The sequence below is a fragment of the Gallus gallus genome, chromosome 2 (genome assembly GCF_016699485.2).
Source record: "Gallus gallus isolate bGalGal1 chromosome 2, bGalGal1.mat.broiler.GRCg7b, whole genome shotgun sequence".
Classification (NCBI taxonomy): Eukaryota; Metazoa; Chordata; class Aves; order Galliformes; family Phasianidae; genus Gallus; species Gallus gallus.
Genome location: NC_052533.1, coordinates 106,254,873 through 106,274,822, shown reverse-complemented (window position 1 = coordinate 106,274,822; position 19,950 = coordinate 106,254,873). Strand labels below are relative to the sequence as shown.

The window sequence follows — 19,950 nt, the reverse complement described above, 5'->3', positions numbered from 1 at the left end:
TATAATTTCTTTGAGTCCCTCGTATGTGTCCCAATGGATGTTTCATAGCTTTGTCCACAATTTGTGCAAAGCCAGTTGTGAATCAGGAGCAACATAGCTACAAAGAGGTTGCCATGCCTTTCCCAGTAAACCCAAGTAAGCAAACATATAGCATAGGTGCTAAGACTTAATGTAGCCTTAAAGAATCTTCAGCATTTCAAGTTATCTCAGCCTGTGAGGATCTCATGTCTGCTGTAAACACACATGCTGTTGTCCACGCAGAGTAGGGACTGAAAGCTATGTTGGCTTGGCTTCTGTTCAGATCAAATGCCCCATTTGGCTAGATACAGATTTCAGTAAAGTCACATGATTTCCAGCGAAAGGAAATATCACCAAAAACTTTCTCACCAGCTCTTTGTAGGTCCCTTAAAGCTATTTGGCCAGTCTCTCTAAAAACTGAGCCCTTTGGAATAGATAGCTTCCATGCAAAATTGCACGGTGTTGGGTGAATTTAGTACTTACTGTAAACATGGCTTTCTGCTTGTTAGATGATTTCAGGTAAAATGTATGTGTTTATTCTCATCTAGTTGCACTGGGATTTATGTAGCAGTAGTGGGAACCAGGCGTGTATGGAGATGAAAATGAAATCTGGTGTCTTCCTAGTTGCTTACTTCAGAAAGCAATCTCTTTTCTAGTATCTAATGTGACATTTTATTTATGTACAAATGGGATGCAAAGCACCACTAGCTGGGCAAAATGTAATCATAAACAATTCTCATAGAAATCCTCTGACTTCTTGAGAAATTGATAACACACTTTATAAATATTCTCCACTCAAATCTGCCTAAAACAAAAGAGAGTTTCCTTCCAAGAAGTTTTGTTTGCAATTACTTGCAATAAAGATTTCAGAAACCCACCTTATTTTTCTCAGTTTCCTCCTGCTGTTAATGGGGAGAGGTGCACATTTTGTATCCTCAAGTTTATTTTCACTGTTGTATGCCCGCACTGCACTGTGGTCTCTTACTGTTTGTAGGAGGCTGTTCTCTCCTCAGTTTTTCTCTTATTTTCTCACAGCTTCCTTTTTTCCTTTCCTTCCCTACCCCTACACCCTCCCTCTGTTAAGGGCAGAAATAAAATTTATTGTGGACTTGGGGTTTTTTTTCTTAGCTTTCTGTCTCATACCTGATGTTGTATGAGCTACTGTTTTCATTTAACTGAATGCTGGAGTAAGTATCTGCAGGAACAGACTAATATGTCTTACAGGGATGGTTTTTGGTATGTTGTTTTATCACATTTATATATTGTGATTCTACTCCCAAATGGAGATTGTGCTACTATAGGGTATGCAACTGCAAAATGACTGTTCATACTGAGGAAAAAAAGAAGTGTTAACAAATTGAATAGTAATGAATTAACCTGCAGAAAAAGCATTTTGCCCTAGTACACAGAAACCCTGCATAACTAGAGCATATAATTTTAAATGAAGCAGGCTCTAGGAATGCCTCAATGGGTGTGATGTCGACAGTAGCTCATAATTCATGGATATGAATTATGGCTGAGTATCAGGAAAAAACTTCCTGACATTGAGATCTATTAGGTTGTGGAATAATCCCCCATGGGAAATGGTGGAAATTCCATTGCTGCAAGCCAGACTGAGTCCTAGGAAAGGTACAAATCCTGACCTGGCCTTAACCTTTTAGGTTAAATGAATTAATTGTGTGGGTGGGTGCACAGCCTAATTAGGTGATGTTGGTCTGAGGCGAGCAGAAAAGGTCCAATGTGGGCTGGTTTTGTCTGTAGTGCAGTGCATGGCAGGAGCTGTATTTTCTGCACAGAGGGGCAGCTGGTTTCAGGTGTCCAACAGCAGCCGGCATCCATATGAGGTCTAGGACTGGGGAGGGAGCCGGGCAGCCCAGAGAGACCCCTGCTCCGGCTCCTGGACAGTGCTGACAGGGACACTGAGGGGGGAATTGGCTTCCCTTCTGCCTCATGAATGCTACCTCTGACCCCGTCTGAGCCTCCCCAGATGCTCTAAGGGTTCGGCAAACACCCATGGCTTACAGTATCTGATGTGAGCCTGTAGCTCTCAGTGACTGAATCTAAAATTTCCTGTTTTGTTACAGTTAAATACTGTTTTCACTGCACACAATTTTAGCTTTAAATTTGGAGAAAAAAAAATAAAACATTCAACTCTGAGATGGCTACAGCTAAAACTGCTAAGGAAATCAAGATTGTTTTCTTGTGCGTAAAAGCAAAATAAATATGAGTGAAGTGACTGTTCTGCAGTGATGGCAGTAACCAGCACCTTAATGTGTAAGGGTAGGCCAGTAATTTGAGGTTTTAAAAAAAAGGGAAGGTATGACTCCAAAACATGAAACTAGGAGATGGTAAATGCTCCTTCTTGGGCTAAACAGGAAAGGACAAAGTCAGAAAGACCTATGCATGTATCGCTTTCAGATGGGGAAGCTCAGGAAATGACATTAATAGAAGTCATTAAAATAGATTTCAATGGAATTATCATGATAAATAGTGTAATAAATAGCTGCATTTCTACTCTTCCTATCTCTCCCCACAGAGAAGAGAAGAACAGGATGTATGGGTCTGATCTTGACTCGCCATCTTGCTGGTGGTCAGGAATTATAGCTGCTCTATGCGCACAGCTTAACTAGCATGTACACCTTGTGTAGAAGATACTTTTCTGATTGCAGTGACATGAAAAGAATGTCAAACAGTTACCAGATGAGAAAGAACTGGATTTTTTTTTTTTCTAGATGAATCGTTAAAGAGTAACAGAAAAGAAGTCCAATTAAAGGTCATGGAGTGGTTTTCTGCCCTCATGCATGTGTAAGGCATTGTGCGGGCATAACTAACGCAGAATTTGACTCCCAAATTTACTCATTTGCTGGATGCAAAACTGAAAGGAAATCTTTATGGCCAGCTTATAAGGCTATATAATGAAAAATTACAACAGCAGAAAAATGTATGCGTATCATATCTCTAATTCAGCAAAGTATTAATCACACTGGTGTTCAGCAGTGTGTTTAAATACATGCTTAAGTACTTTATAAAGTACTGACTGTAAACATCTCTATATGACTGTGCATTATCATAGGACAGAGATTATCTGTATGCTATCTCCAGAAAAGTGAGGTCACGTTAGGAGCCATGGCAGGTGGTAGAGAGCTGAGTGACACATGGTGTCCACAGCCCAGTGTTCTGGCCAGCCCCCCATGCAGCCCTCATCTCCCAGCTCCCAGAAGGACGGCTGATGTCTGCACAGGCTTGTTTACGCTTAGCAGTTGTGATTCTGCTGAATACAACTGTAATCAGCTGTGCATTTAGTGGCTCCCATTAACTTCTGCTCCAAGGAAGCTATGCTCAGGGCAGAGGCCTGTATAAGGACTTACGTGCAGTGCTCGAGCCTCCATCTGAGGTCTTGTTAAGACATTTCAGGGGCTTTCTGTACCAGGTTCAGTTTCCCCAACAAAGTTGGAGCCACTGTTCTCATGTCAGCTCATGGTACTTTCCAGCACAACCAGAAGGAAAGGATCATTTGAACACTCAGAAGTTTGATTTTTCTTAACTGCAAGGATTTACAACAGCAGTAAAACCCTTCTCCTGGAGCAATGATTTGGCCTCGGCCACTTCATTTTAATAGCCTGGCTTCTCCTAGCAGAGGATGGCTGCCATGGAAAGGGTTTGTCCCCAGGAAGAACACCACCAGTGCACTCCTGAAGCAGTCTCGGCCACTTGAGGGCTTTCCCTGGAAAATTTTAATACTGGGAAAAAAAACTGTTGTCCTCAGAGAAAATAACCAGTTCCTTGAAGTCCTCTAGCTTTACACAGGCATGAAACAGCAGTGTTCTACAGATGTGAAGATACGTCTTTAAATAACAGAATAATTTGTTTGAATAATGCTAAGCTTGCTGTTTCAGGAGAAAATGTTTTTATACAGAAAACTCCTATTGATCTAGCAACATCTATCGATTTTCACCAATAAATAAATAAATAAATAAATCCTTCAGAGCTGGCCATTTAACCATACAACATCACAGTTATTTGCCTCTGCTTCTGAAGTCACTAATTAATTTTTGCAGCCCACGAAGTTTGATCCCTAGAACCCTGAGTTCCTCCTTGGCACTTGGGAGAAGGCTCCAGCAGCCAGGATGTTCTGCAGGGTGCTGGAGCTGCCCATTGATGCTTATGGGCTGGGATCCCACCTCTGGTTTAACAAGGGACTGGAAAGTCTCTTCTTCCTTACGGAAACATAGCTGTAAATGTAGCGCCAAACTACTGCAAGATTCATGAGGGCACACTTTCTGGGTACGAGGAATCTCCATTAAGAGTGCAGGTGTGATGAACTGGTCGTTGGCTTTGATTGGTTTTCTGCTGCCCAAGGAAGGTGGACACCAGAGCCATCTTCTGAGTCCCCAGCTGGAACTGTTCCAGGTAGGCAGCAGAGACTGGTACAGAATTACCAGGAAAAAGCACAAGCTCCGGATAGTCTGAGCTTTTAGAGATAAGAAAAGTGAACTGCATGCACCAAGTTTATACTGCTTCATGAAACCTGTGGATGAAACGTACTTAAAAATTATTCGGAGCAGCCCACAGACAGATACTAAAAATCTGGAGATGAGGATTTAATTTGACTGTGTTGCTTGTTCCTATGTGCTTTCATAGCACGTGGATACAGCACCTATTAATTAAACTCAGGCCTTGAACCAACTGGGACCTCTGAAACAAAGGAAAACCTGAGAGTGCACTATTTTGAGCTAAGTCGTGGAATTTCTTCAGGTATCACTGAACTGTACTGCAGCAATTTCAGTACTCACAGTTCTACCCTGGGAGTGTTCCCACTAAGAGCAGCAATAATGCTGCCCTTTGTCGTGAGTCTAAAGAAAGCCTGAGTGCCTGATTCTGATTCTTTCAAGGAAGTTCCTGCTGAGTAAAATTAGCAGCATTGCCAAAAGTTTTATCTCTGATCTTGCACATTTATGTATTAAGACAAAGCTTCGTGATTTGGCTGATTGTTTTTGAAATGGGAGGGTTGGATCTCACGGTTGAAAATTAAAAGTAAATTGAAAGTAAATTGAAGGACTGTGAAGCATCTGTAGTGTCCTGCAATTAGTGGTATGGACTGCAGTTATCAGCAACTTGTACCATGAATACATGTTCATGAGTATCGTGAAGTATGTTCATTGAAACTGTGCGTACGAACCCTATGTACTGCAGTAGAATTGAATGTCTTTTTGTAATTACTCAGGCTTTACCTATTACAGAGTACCAAAAAATTACTTCATTATGTCCAAAAACAAAGCAAATGGAAGAACGAATTATTTGAAAGCCTACATATAGCTGATTATATGGTACTGTCTTACTAGACTTAAGGTCTGAAGTTCAGCTTTAATAACTTTTTGGATAGTGGAGGTATTTCTCTAGTAAAAACACTGCTCTGTTTCTTGGGATCTGTATAGTCAGTGCAAAATTTCAGTCATACAGTGTGCAAATGAAGTATGCTGGCATGAGAAATAGGCTGATTTCACCAGCTCATTTTGTAGGTATTTGCTATTACAGCTTGTTTGTTATCAGTGGGTTTTTGTTGTTGTTGTTTGAGTCTAAAACCTTTGTAATTTGTTATAATCAAAGGATTGCAGGAGATCCAATTCACCTATTTTTCTTCAAGGCAGCAGCCACTAGTTGAGCCACAGCACATGCTAGTGCTCGTGTTCCTACGTGGTTACAAACGTGAGGTAAAAGGTGCCCTTCTGAACAGTTCTAACCAGTGTTTTAAGGTAGTTTGAGCCAGTGGCTTTTTTAATTCTTAGAGGCTACAAGCAGCTGCTGCTGCCCAGCCATGTGGGTTGAGATTGTTTATACCATTTTTGTAAGAACATTTATTTTAACCAGATGTGGACCAACAACATCCACATGAGTACACGTGAGCAAATGCACTGTATTTGGGATTATATTCTGTCTTTAGTAATTTTTATGGAGACTGTGAACACGTTGAACAGAATCAGTCTGCGTTAATGTCCCATAATGATGCATGCAAGAGGAATTGGGGGTATGCTTACCCCAGTCTGTGGTGCAGCTCTGTGGTGGGGATTCCCAGCAGCTGCTCTCTGGTATGAGTGGCCTTCCATTGCTGAGTGGGAGGAGGATGAAAAAGAAAAAGCAGCTTCAAAAAGATCCTGTTTTCTTGCTCCCCTTCTCTTGACCACTTAGAAAAGAAAGAGGAGGTTGCAGGAGCTTGAAGGGCAGGTATGGGACAGAATGCTATAGAAGTGATCCGTAATACCTGCATTTCCTGGGAGGCTGGAAGAAAGCTGGATATTGGGAAGGAGTGCTCAGTTGTATTTGACTTGCAGGTTTGATAATAATTAGTGTTACTGGGATGGATGATGCCCTATACCTCTGCACATCACCTCTTTAGGGAGGTGAGACGACAGCTGTAATTATGGTTTACCTTGATGCAACCCAGTTTGGGATTAGCCTTGAAGACAGCCCTGTGTCTCCTCTGGAATAGGAGAAAGAACTATCTTAGAGAGGTTCTGTAGGTTTTTTTTTGTCTCACAGTTTCCTCAGAGCCTCTTTCCCCTTCCCTACTCCTATAGTGAGAAAGCACTCTTTGTCAAAAGCAAGCATGCTGCTTCCAGATCATTATTAGAAGAGAGAGAGGGTGAGAGATTTGGCAGCGTATTGGCAGGGAAGGGAACTGTGCCTGCTGTATTTCACTGGGACTGGTGTGTGGAGGAGGAAAGCAGATGTGTGTGGACTGCCAGAGAAATCGCTGAGTGATTCTCATGCAGTCTGGGTTCGGGGAGCTGAGTCAAGACGAGGCAAAGCAGGTATGACTGATAACCGTGCCAGAGCCTGAGCACTCCCAGCGCCCATCATAGCTAGTGGAGATGGAGGGGCTCAGCATCCAGCAGGATCAATGCACAAAGCATTTGTTGGTTGGTGGGTTTTTTTTTTGTCTGTACTGTGTATGATTTCCTCCCTTTCACACTGAATGTGAGGAACAAACAGAAGTTAACTGCCTGGGAGGGAGCTGGCTATGTCTTTTTTTGTGCTGCATTTCACCTCTTTGTTTTTGGTTGGCTGTGAAACGTAAAGCCAAAATATGATGGAAATGCTTTTCTAGGGGGAGGGGGAAGGCGAGAACAGCGCACACCATCTAGTGGCTTAGCATACAACTACCAGCTGGAATGGAGACAGGCAAGGAAGAAATGCGACAGGAGGAGGAGGACTCCTGCAACTCTTGCCATGAACTCGATGTGCTTTGGACTCTGCAGCCCTGAGATGGGTGATCCAGAAATGCTGGAGCAGCTGCCGGGTACAGAAGCACTCAGTTGTCTATCAAACCAAGAGTGTATCACGCACAAATGAGTTGCGCTGAGCACAGGTCGCTTGAAAAGAACATTAGAAATCTGGTGACATCAAACCCTTTGAATTGGGAAATGTGAGAATTAAGCTGCTTCTGCAACCTTAATTTGGCCTCTGTTTGCTTAAGCATTAAGATACAATCTCTACTGATAACACGTGCTATTCTTTGTCATGTGTCAGTGCACAGAAGGGACTGTGCTGAATTTCTGCTCACAGTATTCTTTCTCTGTTGTTCAGCAAGTATATCCAGTCTATCATATACGACTAAAATCTTTCTCCGAAGACGGAATTTTTCCCCAAGGTTTCCTTCCCAGTGTTCACACCAACAGAATCTGACTGCTTCATTGGCATTTGTTAGTGTATTTTGCCTCATCCTCTTTCTGAAGAGCATAGTCAGTCACTGTTAGAATTTTGCAGTTAAGGAACAGAGGTGCAATGAGATCCAAGTCAGAGGTATCCTTTACTTTGAGGGGCCCATTTCAAGACCCCTTCAGACCTTGCTTTCCTGAATGCCTCTCCAGCCTGCTTCAGTTACAATAGCACACACAGAGAGCTCTGGCATATCTGACACAGTGGTCAGACACACACAGAGGCTGTTCTCAGAATAGGTGAGGCAGGTAGCTTTAGTTAGCTTTAGGGACTTGCCTAGCACTGCAGTAAGAGCGTGGCATAGGCAGGGACAAAGTCCTGTCTCTTCATAAGTGAAGCAGCCTATTATAATCTGAAGTCTTTTTCAGCATGGTGTGGTTCATTCTTAGGGCAGCCCCATCCCCTGGACGAGGGCTATGGTTATAAGGTGTGTTAAGCTATTGCTGTTTTTTCAAGTTTCTTTTGGACCCAAACCCCATCCCATGATCCTGACTCCTTTCTGTCAGTGCTGAAACTTGTTCAACTCCTGAGGGAGCTGTCTTAGGGCATTAAATCAAAGTGAAACTTCCTGTCTTGTTTTCTGCATTATTTTTCTACCAGATTATTGCTTTGAAAGGGCTCACTGAGAAGTGCCAAGGAGAAACTGTGCTGACATGAAGAGGGCTCTGGATTGCCTGGTCTGTGAGAGGGACGGGACCACAGCATTGAATGGTGTCCGATCAAATGGTTTTGTACCATGTGCTGGGGCTGTGGTTAATGCAAGCTTGCACTGTTGCTGATACATCAGTCCTTCCCTCATGGCCTCATGTTGTGTTCCATCAGCCTTTTGTCTACAGGTATCTGGTGTTTCTGACTGAGCCCTCAGCAAGATGGGCAACTGGAAAGTATCAGGGTTAGGCTGTATCAGCATAAATATAGAGGTACTGGAGGAAAGTTGCGCTGCTGCCTCTCATACTGGTAGTCCATAACCTAAGTGCCCCACATCTACTCACTGTTTATGTAGACGTGAATGTGATGTTGCTTTTTCAAGGTGTGCTGAGAAACAGACGCATCACATAGGCTAGTTTCGTAGATATGCTGTAGACATCTCTGATTTTTGATTTAAAGCAGTTACCAAAGACGGTGGAGGATAGGTGCCCTGGGAACCAGGGAATGCAAACAACACAAGCTTTCACCAAGATTTGCTGATAGCAGAGGGGAGTCAGAAGTCCAGGATTTGGGGCTGTGGGTCAGTACGTGCTACTGTATTTGTGGATGTGCCACCTCTTCCTCCAGTCCTGGTCTCTTTTGCCACATCTCCTCTGACATGATCCAACCTATCCAGTTGAGGATACTTAGCTATGTATTTTTTAGGTATTAGTGATTAATGATAACAATTATTTTTAATTTACTACAATGTACATGTCCAATCCTGAACAACATAGTATTTAAATTAACCTGACCTTTCATCCTATTCATCAACAGTCCATGACCATGCATGTGATTTGTGAATTATTGATGGTTCTGTGTGAACATGGTTCACTCCATGAGTTTTGACACCACTTGATTTGAATAGCAGCTCCCTGTGCTATTTAGCTCAGTATTTAATTTTAAGATACATTGTTTTCCTTCTGTTTCCTGTCTGGAAAATTTCTCAATTCACAAAGAGCTTTTTGAGGTGAGATAACAAAATACCTGGTATGAATGCTCATAGGTAGTGAATTGTCCCTATCTTCATGATTAGTCATTAAAACACTTTTTTTTTTTTTCTGAAAATGCAAAGCAGCACTGTTATTATAGAAAGAAAAAGAAATCTAATATTAATTTAGTCCAGATTTGTTCCTGGGTATTTTTTTTAACATACGTTCTCATTACATTTTCTCTGTACAGCTGTACAGAATAAGTGGACTCAGCCAATTCTACATAATTTTGCTACACATGCCAAATTTCCTTCTCTGAATTACTCATGGGTCTACCATTTGCCTTCCTTGGGACCCCATCTGTGGGGAGGGGTCTAGTAAAACATTTTAAACCTCATTTATTTTGGAGAAAACACTCCCCAGTTTGTGTGCATTTATTCTATTGTGTCCTTCTGTGTTTAGTACATTTTACAGTAGGCTCTTTTGTCCATGCTGAGCAAGATGAATGTTATAAATTATATTAATTTCTGTTTGACATGAAAAAGCATCAACACTAAAACACTTGATTTCCTGGCATCCTGATTTTGATGATGATGAGAGCATTCATTTGTTCCAGGGCAACTCTTAAGTGCTGTTTTTCTCACGCTGTTAGTAGGGATTTGTAGAAAGGGGAAAGTCTGGGCTGCAGTCCTTGCTCAGATGGGAACATTTTTGCCTGCAGGTATGTGTCAGAGTTCAGCGAGGGCTGCTGGCTCCAAGAGGACAGGCTATAACATGTTCCACCTAGGAGATGAGGCATAGGAATTGAGACAAGCTACCGTGTACCTACACAGCATCCATCCAAGACACTGACTACGTGCAGCATAGGTCTGAGATCAATCCAGGAGTCAGGGCCAGAGGTGGGGCTGGAAGCAGGCACACCTCCTGAATAATGCAGAGCAGAACTGGGTGCCCAGGCTGAAATGGGGCTCCTTGGCCCACAGGCAAGGAGCTGGTGTTGGTGGAGACCTCTGGCTGGTCAATGCCAGTAAGTCCAATTGCAGCCCTCAACACCAGTTATCCGAGTGGCTTGTCCATTAAAGATGAACTAGGAGCATTCCTGTGACCATTGACAAGGATTCCTGAATGGAATGTTTGTGGTTATTCTGAGCTTGGAGTAATAGCTGCATAGGGAACTAGGAGAATGTGCATGTCTTAGGGTCAGATATAAACTGACTCACAAATGGATGCAACTGGAAACAAACAGTTGGGCCTTAACCCACCACTCCTGGTGAAGGCCTTTCTTCCTGTGGTACTGCTGGAAGAAGGGGTGCATGTCCTTGAGCAGCTATCTTAGAGGATCTGAAAGTCTTCAGTGGAGCAAAATAGTATTTCTGGAGCTTTCTGGCAACTCTGCCGTGGTTTTATCCCATCAGGGACTATTCATCATTTCCTCCATGAGATTTTGTTGTGTGAGGTGTCACACATGAATGTTTCATCATGAGACTATTATGATGTGACGAGATGTCATTCCACGGTAATATATGTCGGGCTCTACTTTAGAGACCATAAATCCAGGCCCGAGTAGGTATACAGCGTATTCTGTTGGGAAACAGCCGTCACTGAGGTAACACTGCATAACTCACTATGGTGGACAAAAAGTGTTGCATGATAAGCTGTCTGACACCAGGCCAGGGGAGTCCTAGAGAGGATCTGGGTGGACTTGGGCAGCGGGTTGTCACATGAGTAGGGGATAACAAAGCAAGAGGAGCTGTTCATGGCTCCTAGAACTGTCATTTCTAACGTTCCCATAGGATTATATATTAGATCCCACTGCTCTGCTTCATGACAAGAAATTGGGTGTATTCGTTTACATGGGCTTCTCAGGCACTGCATCAGCAGCTCAGCTGCAAGGAGTTATTTCCGTTAGGGAAGGGAATGGGGAAGCACTGCAGAGTGTGCATAGGTTTGCTATGCACAGTGAGGATTGTGCCAGGACTTTGGTACTGGTGCTAATGTGCAAATGCAGGATTTTCCTACTTGATCAAGACACGGTTGATCCAAGCGGGCGGCCTTATTTTTATTATTCAAATGAAATACAAATATGCACTTGCAGCTTTCAAAATATATGGGTAAAACTTGCTCTTTCAAATAGTCAGATATGTGTGCTTCTGAAAACCCAGTTAAGCTTTCTGCCATAGGGTGAATTTTACTCATGGAAGTAGACAGGTCTGTACTTAGAACCTGCATCTCAGTAACTTTAAAACAATTTATTTTGAGGGGTTGTGTGCATGCCAGCTGTTCCTGATGCTACATTTGCCTAGTCTGGTGCTTCAACATGGGTTTAAATGTCTTACTGTAGATGCTCACATAAGAAAAAATTTGTCTATCCAAACAATTAAAGTGGGAACCCTGCTGAAGAAGCCTGTCTCATGTTATTCCAAAGAATGTATCAAAATAATAACCACTGACATTTAGATGCAAAATATTTTCATTAATGTGGAATACATTCAGAACATGAAATATCTTCATTAGTATGAAATATCTTTCGCTATGTTGTGAATTGTTCCAGGGACCTCCATCTGCTCAGATCACTTTTTCTTTAGTACTTAAATGAATACTTCGAATTGAAGGTAGATTTTAAATTTAGGTTTCCATTTTACATTCGCTTCCTTGCAATCTCAGTTAAGTAGAGGCTGTGTCCTGCATGAACTCTGCTGGCCTCTGCCCATTGTACCTTTAATGGTTTGAATGGAGTTAATGCAGAACTAGCGTGGATATGAAGAGTCCAGGAAACGTCCAGCTGAGCTGCTGGAGCTCTCTGTGGTACAGCTGGGCCGTAGCTATTCTCGGTGGTTGCCCTAGGAGGTGGCTCTGAGGCACAGTGCTTTAGCCTCACGTCTTAGGATTTCTGCTCTTGATGACTGCTGTTGGATTGTCCCAAGCTTCCTACACTGAGTTAAGCTCAGGCTCCAGACTGGCACTGGTGTGTTACTGGGAAAAATACATAACAACTATTTGTTTGAATTTGAGATGACAAAGTGCAGTTTGACTGCAGATACGTTAGCAGAGGTATTTGCCATTTACTCTTCATTGTTCTCCTCTTTTAACATTTTTTTCATTATCTTTTGAGCAGAAAATACCAGTGGGTAGAACATGATGCCTTCAAAAGTCAGTTCACCGAGGCTAGAATTTCATACTTATTGTGGTCAGTCTTTCCCCACAGTTATTAAATAACTAACAGTTGAAGTGAACAATTCACAGAGGAATTCTAGCATTTATTTATATAACCTCTTGGTGAGTAATAACAAGTAACATGCAGTAGAAATATATAGTCTTCATGCAAATGATTTATGAACCAAAGAAAAGGCAAACAGTATTACTTGCTCTCCTTACAGCGAGTAATTGAACCAACTGTCCTCTGGCTAACGTTTTTGGGAGCGGATCGGAAACAAAATGTTATGTTTCTGCCATGAGCAAATCACATTCTCCTACAGTGAGTTCGCAGGTGCCTTCTGTATGGGAATGAAACATCTCACGTTACTCTGCCCTCTGGAGAGACGTGGAAAGACTCAGTTTTCAAGCAGCATTTGTTGAATATTATGCATCCAACAAGTTAGGCAGCTAATATTGTGGAAGGTCATTATTGCCTCCTTATATTTTCTGGTAATGATATCCTGGTCCTGGAAGCACTCTCTTCTCTTGCATCATCTGCACAGTTCATTAGAGATGATAACCATGACTTTTCGGTGTGTGCTGAGTCTTGAAAGGGCTATGCTCAGGCTATGCAGCATCTTAGGAAGGGATTTCTTGGCTTTCATCACAGTACCTCCTATATCCCAAGCAGCTGAACGTTTCAGGGTTGTGAAAAATCTATGGATTTTTTTTTTTTAATCTTTGAATAGAAGAATCAAATGCAGTTTCTGAGAGTTTTTAGCAGAACGGGGGCATGGCTGTGGGCTGTGTCACAATTTTCGGATCACGTGGGGCCAGAGCTTATCTCTCTTTCTGTCTTTAGACATGCCATTCCTGGTCTCTCTCCTTCTCTGCTGGTTAGTATCAAAGTGAGGAAGCAGTGGCCCTTGGATAATGTATCGAGAACGACCAGATATAATTTCCTAAATGTACAAGGGCTGCTCTGAAAGTAATGCCTCCTCTTTTACTGTGTTGACCCATAACACTAGAGGTTGGTGGTATGGCAGTAGAGATTGAATGTTCCCACCAATATTCCGTTACATTTTGTTGCCATGTGACAGATGGCAGCAGAGGGACAGTCCGACAGAGCAGCATCAGACACAGAAGTGCTTGTGAAGGAAGGGTGTGTCATTGAATTCCTCCATGTGGAAAAAATGGCACCCTTTGACATTCATTGATGCTTGTTGGCCATTTATGGAGACCAACAAGTGGACATGAGCACAATGAGGGGTGGGAGATGCATTTCAGCAGTGGCAACAGCAGTGTCAAAGGCAAGCCTCGTTCCAGATAGCTATGCATGTCACAAGAAGAGTGTCTCAGTCAGCTCATACAAGTGAATCAGCAGATTGCGGTCAAGGAACTGGGGGTAGAGCTGAGTGTCAGCTTCTGTGCATTGGAAACAATTGTGTCAATGTTGGAATATTGTAAAGTTTGTGCCAGGTGGGTCCTATGCTCACAGAGGAACAGAAAGAACACCATATGCCAGTTTTTCAAGACCTCTTGAACCGATTCAAGGCTGAAATTGGCACTTTCCTGTATCACATCGTTACTGATTAAGAGATGTCATGTCATCACTGTGAGCTGGAGTCAAAACAGCAGCCCATGAAGTAGTGACATGTGAATTCGCCATTCAAGACACAGCCCTCACTGGGTAAAGTGATGTGCACTGTCTTTGGGGATAGGAAAGGGGTGATCCTTCTAGATTTCCTGGAGCCCAGACCGACCATCAGTTCTGACAAGTACATTGTGATGCTGGCTCAGCTGAAGGCTCAAACTTCCAGAGTCTGTCCAGATAAGAAGGCAACCTTTCTCTTGAATGCAGTAATGCCAGGCCCCATACCAGTTTGAAGATCATGAAGCACGTTGCCTGTCTTGTCTAGATTGTCCTACCACACCCAGTGTATAGTCAAGACTTGGCATCTTCTGACTTCCATCTGTTTGGGCCAGTGAAATATGAATGGCGTGGGCAGCAATTACCAAGTAACAACACTGTCATAGCAGCTGTAAAACAGTGGTCACCTCCACTGGTGCAGATCCGTATGAGTTGGCATGCAGACTCTTGTTCATTGCTGGCAAAAATGCATAGCTCGTGATGGTGACAATGTTGAAAAATAGTATTCTTGTAGCTGAATATTTGCTCTGTCAAATACAGTTACTGTACTCCTTGTACATGCTCTAGTTTCCATGGAAATAATTAGGAGGCATTACTTTTGGAGCGACCTGCATACAATTCTTGGCAGAAACAAAATAAAACTGGATAAGGCAAACAGCACACGTTATTGTCTGTGGGCTAAGTGAAAGATATCATTCAAATTCTCACTGTTCCAAAGTTGGAGGTGCCTTTGGAGCGTGATGGCATCTGGCTGACCACAGCTGTTACGGTTGAGAAGGTTTTGATTCATGAGCGTTATCTTCATCTCTCCTGCTTTCCAGATCAGTCTCAAGTGTAGATCAGTGTTTTAGTTTCAACCTGGAAAGCACTTCCCGTTGCATATATGTACATGAAAAAATTCTTCCCACCTTAGGGAGGGTCTAAATTGCAGGAGAAAAAGGCTGGTGGGGGCACTGTCTTTTCTAGGACTGCTTGGACTTGTTTCTTCTCTTGGTCTGAGAATGCACAAAACTACCAGAGTTTTGGAAAGTGTGTGAGGGGAGAGGGCTTAGGAGATGTGGGTTCTGCTTGCTACTAATCTACATATGCCTGTCTCAAGTCATTCCCTGGCACCTATCACCTTGGTAGCTGAGCATGTTTCTCAGGTGACCGTGGCTTCTTTTTTCATCTTTTTGTCTGTTTAATAGTCTTATCTCCTTCTTTTTAAATCTTACCTTAATAAAGTTGAGAATTCTCTCACAGGATTATAAACATGTGTTATTAAATTTTAAATCTGTTTTGAAAGTGCCTCTATCCTACTCCCTCCTAGTAAAGTGACCTTTTTAAATGGAGGGAAGTGGGTTTAGATGACAGTCATGATAAATGCGGTCATGTTCACTCAATAAAATAAGGCCCAGTGCATTTGAGGATAAATCAGTGAAATGTACAGCCCCACCTGTCTGTCTCCATCATTCATTTCCACTGTCACTTTCACAGTGGCTGATGGATCACAGTTGCTGTAAAATTAGACAGCCTTTAATCTCATTTCATCCTGATTAGCTTCTCCTTACCCTTTCCCTCTAACTCACTGACTGACACGCTAAAAACTCACACTGGGCTGTGTTTGAGCGCGGCGTACAAACTTCTCTTCAGATACCCTTTTTGCGGGGCAGGCAGGTGTTCCACTGGCTGGAAATGGAAAAAGGAGAGGATGTGATTTTCACACGATTAAAGCAAAACAGCAGACAAAAGCTCATGTAGAAATAATGGAAGTAGCAGTCTGGGCTGTGTGTGTGATGGACCAAATTCTTCCTGTTACGTCCTGGCAAGCTCAGGGAGTTTGTGAAGACTGTCACTACCAGAAACTGAATTAGCAAGCTCGCTAGCATAATTTTGACTGTATTTATGAAAGTTAGCTCCTGTACAGATGTGTGTTCGTAAGGATTTATAGCTTATGACAGAAGTTTTCAGGTGCTTTCCTTTTATAGCGGTCTTGTTCATTGCCTTAGTCTTGATTTCTGTATGTAATTCCTGATTGTGAGGGACCCTGAAAATGATCAAGGAGAAAGGCTGTGACGTTGATGATTTCCCCATCTCAGTGCAAAAACTCCCTCAGGTGCTGACAGCATTGCCCAAATACCACCCTCCTGTCCTGGGAAAGCTTTCCTGGGGCTTTCCTGTGAGCTGCAGATGTTAGTTCCGGTCATTTGGGCCCAATCCCCCAACAGTGGGAACGTTGCCATTGAGTAAAGTGGGAGCTGGGATTAAGCCCTTAGTTTTTGAGGTTTAATTATCATCATAAGTGTGGGAGTCTTATTGCATAGTTTATATGTATGGAAACAGCAGAAAAGCTTAAAATATAATTTCTTCCTCTGCTGGCCCTGTTTGTGTCAATATGGAGGATAAATAAAGTATTTTCAAAAATGGAATTACAACACGTGAAAAATAAGCACGTGTGCTGCCTGCACACAGGTCTTAGATAAATACTACGTCTCTTCAAACTGACTGAAGGAAGAGCCTGACTCAACCTCTGTCTTGGGCCTGACTTGAAAATACTGTAGCACACTGGGTTAGGTAGGAACTAAAGACCCGGCAACTGGTCTTGGGAACCTCTTCTTGAGAGGAGTGGTCCAAGAGGCATCAAAGGGAGACAGATGACTTCTTGTGGGAAGTCAGATTTGTTCTGTAGTATAAGTTTCCACAAAATCCAGGGCAGTTCAGAGGGTTTGACAGATTTTAAAATGGGAAGATGTTTGAGATTAATAAATGGGAGAAGTGTGGTATGGGGACTAAGAAAATAAAAGCCTCTGTCATTCTTTCATCCCACTGTGGGAATCTATAGGTAGTATAAATTCTTAGGCGTTGCCAAGTACAGGATTACATCCCAGTTATGTTAAGTTTGCTAGTAACAAATAACAACAATTAGTGATCTTCCACTGTACTTAGCTGCCCAATTAAAGAATTGTTTCACTTACATGACTTTTAAGAGCGTAGACTATGAAAATAATATTTGACCTTAACTAGAAACGAACCTTGCTTATCCATCATTGCCTTGGCAAAAACTTCAGGAAGAAGAAATGAGCCCACTTGATCTTTAAGAAAATGTGTCCTAAATAACAGAGCTTTGCGCATTCCTTATTATTTTTATTTGCATATGCTGTACTGCACAGCCGCATTCTGAGAAAAATAAAAGATAATAAAACAAATGAAATGAGAGATATATCACCCAAAATAATCCAAGTGTGAGATAGGCTGCCTTTTTTTTATTATTTTTTTATTTTTTTTTGGCATTGGCAAAAGAGCACAAAGTAAGAGCTGGCCCTGAGTCATATTGATTTCCCACTGCACTGGTTTCCTAAGTGCTCTGTTGATCCGTGTCAAGCAATAAGTTCCCTGCCTGTACATGCACATCACCTCCCCATTTGTCCTCACCTAGATTTAAGGTACCCATATGATGAGCTGAACAAGGACATCATTTTTCCTACTGGTGTCACTGGGCCAAAACTACTATATGTGGTATGATAACTAATGCTGCCTAAGTTTTCATTTATCGTATAATATCAATAGTGCTGTATGCCACAGCACAATAATATATGCATATTATGTAGAGATAAGCCCTTATTTTTGTGTTTTATTACTTATGGTGGAAAATGTAAATTGAAAAAAATAGCATATTGTGACTGTGTTTGGTGTATAGTAATTGCAGCGCCTCCGAAAAGAAAGGATACCGCAAACCTAATGCCACAGTTTTGATCTTTGTTAACAAAGGGCTTCCTGATTAGATGAATAGAAAATGTGTGATTGTGCTGCTAATGACATTGTACAGGAAATTAAGCGTATACATTTGGAAAAGGCATTAAATCAGCAGGACCTTAATTTAAAAACTTAAAACTGTATGGAAATGCAGTTTGTTCATTGCTGTGTAATAGAAAGCTACTGAACACACTGACTCTTCTTGTGGAAACATTACCAACAGAACAAAGCTGGGCTGAGGTTTTTATAATGTTTCCTGGCATACCAGGATCCCTAGCATCTGCTTGTTCCAGGAAAACATCAGACAACTTCATTCATTTTAGCAGATTCATTTTAGAGCAGCGTATATATGGATGTGGGGGGGAACACTGAGGGGCCAGCATTCCTGCTTTATTCTTCAATTATCTGCAAGATCAAATAATGTGAAATTATTAATAAGCATCTGTTTCTGCTGTTAGTTCATCAGACATACATGCTTGGGGCGGGTGCCTTCTATTATTTTGTGCAACTTCCCTCGTGGTGTATTTTGTACCTGTGGAAGTTTTTATGGAATCCATGCCCTGAACTGATAAAGAACTCTCTCTTTGCTTGCAGTTATGCCATATAACAGTGCACATCATTGTGTCGTGGAAGTGGAAAACTTCTTGTTTGTACTCGGAGGAGAAGACCAATGGAACCCTAATGGTATGTACGCAATATTAAAAGACACAGGCAGCATCTGCCTTCCTGTGTCTGTCTGTCTGTCTGTCAGTCTGTCTGTTGAGTCAGCTGATGTGGTCATTAGTAAGTGTTTTTGAGGACCTGTAGCCAAATTGTTGAGCTACCAAAGGCTACTTTCGGATATTGATGTAATAAATATCTGGTACTTCAGCATTAGCATCTCTGTCATTCATCAGCTCCCACGTCCCTTGAGAAATGCCACAGGCAGCAGAACAGACTCTTTCAAGTGCATGCACCAGGCAGCAGCTGTTAAGAATTTTAACCTTCATTTCCAGTCTCCTTCCAGTCATAATATAATAATGCAATTGCAGTAGATGAATGCTTCCTTTCTATTGTCAAACCAGATACTCACAGCTAAAGTTGTTAATGTGTTAATTATCTAGACTGAGATTCTTTAACTGGTCCCTTTTTTAGTCTTGTGCAAGAGCTTCTCATATAGATTATCTGCTGCTACCTTCTTTGATTTGATTACTTCATAAATTTACTGCAAAGAGAAATTAAACAATTTAACAGGCTTCTGAGCAAAGCAAAAGGAGAGTACCATGCCTTGCAAAATTCACAGAATAGTCAAGACATTGTTAAAAAGCTTGCACACGAAGAAAGAGTTGTAGTTGTAGCAGCCTGTGTAACAGAGATAATTATGACTGAGAAACCATAAAACAGCTTGCAGGTACACATTTTTACTTTAAAACACCAGAGGATCCAGCTGAAATTACATATACTGCATATATTTTATTGTGAATGCCCCATTTCAGCATCTGCACTAAACCAAATTATAGAAAATTGTTACATCTGTTCACTTCCTAAAACCTGAGACAAACAATCCAGTGCACCCTAGAAACATATTTCCGGTGTAGTTAAAAATATCACTAAATGTCTTGGGAGAAGAGCCCTTCAGTTCTGCCGTTTGAATCTCCTTTATATTATGCTATATTATGCAGGAAGTACCAGGGCATAATTAATGGTAATTATTATTAGGAGTATCAGCCACAGCCAACAACTGAGGGCCCCTGTTATGCTTGGTGGTAAGCAGATAACAAAAGGCAGACCTTGTTCCAGGCAGTTTATAATTAAATAGCCATGTCATAGGAAGGACGAAAGAAAAGACAAATAATTATACACCATTTAAAGATGTGGAAACTGAGTCACAAGCTAATAGAGAGTTGTAAGAAGGGGTGCATGCCCTGTGACTGAGATAGGACTCAGCACATGGTTTGTGACGTGGATAGCGCTCTAGTTCTAAGGCTGCCTAGATCATTTCCTGAGCTGAAGACATGTGCAGCAAACATCCAACAGCTTCCTTGATCTGTGAGTATCATAGAGCTGCGATTTGTCCATAGAGAAGTTACAAGTGAAGGA

General features: G+C 41.9%; 1 protein-coding gene across 4 annotated transcripts in view; it reads left to right on the top strand.

Annotated features, from left to right (window-relative positions):
• Window positions 1-19,950, top strand: part of KLHL14 (kelch like family member 14) — a 61,748-nt gene that overhangs the window by 26,119 nt on the left and 15,679 nt on the right. For all 4 annotated transcript variants that reach the window (XM_046925224.1, XM_046925219.1, NM_001012866.2 and 1 more), the window contains exon 4: window positions 18,466-18,555. In XM_046925224.1, coding sequence (XP_046781180.1) covers window positions 18,466-18,555 — 90 coding nt within the window. The remainder of the gene's footprint in view (window positions 1-18,465; window positions 18,556-19,950) is intronic.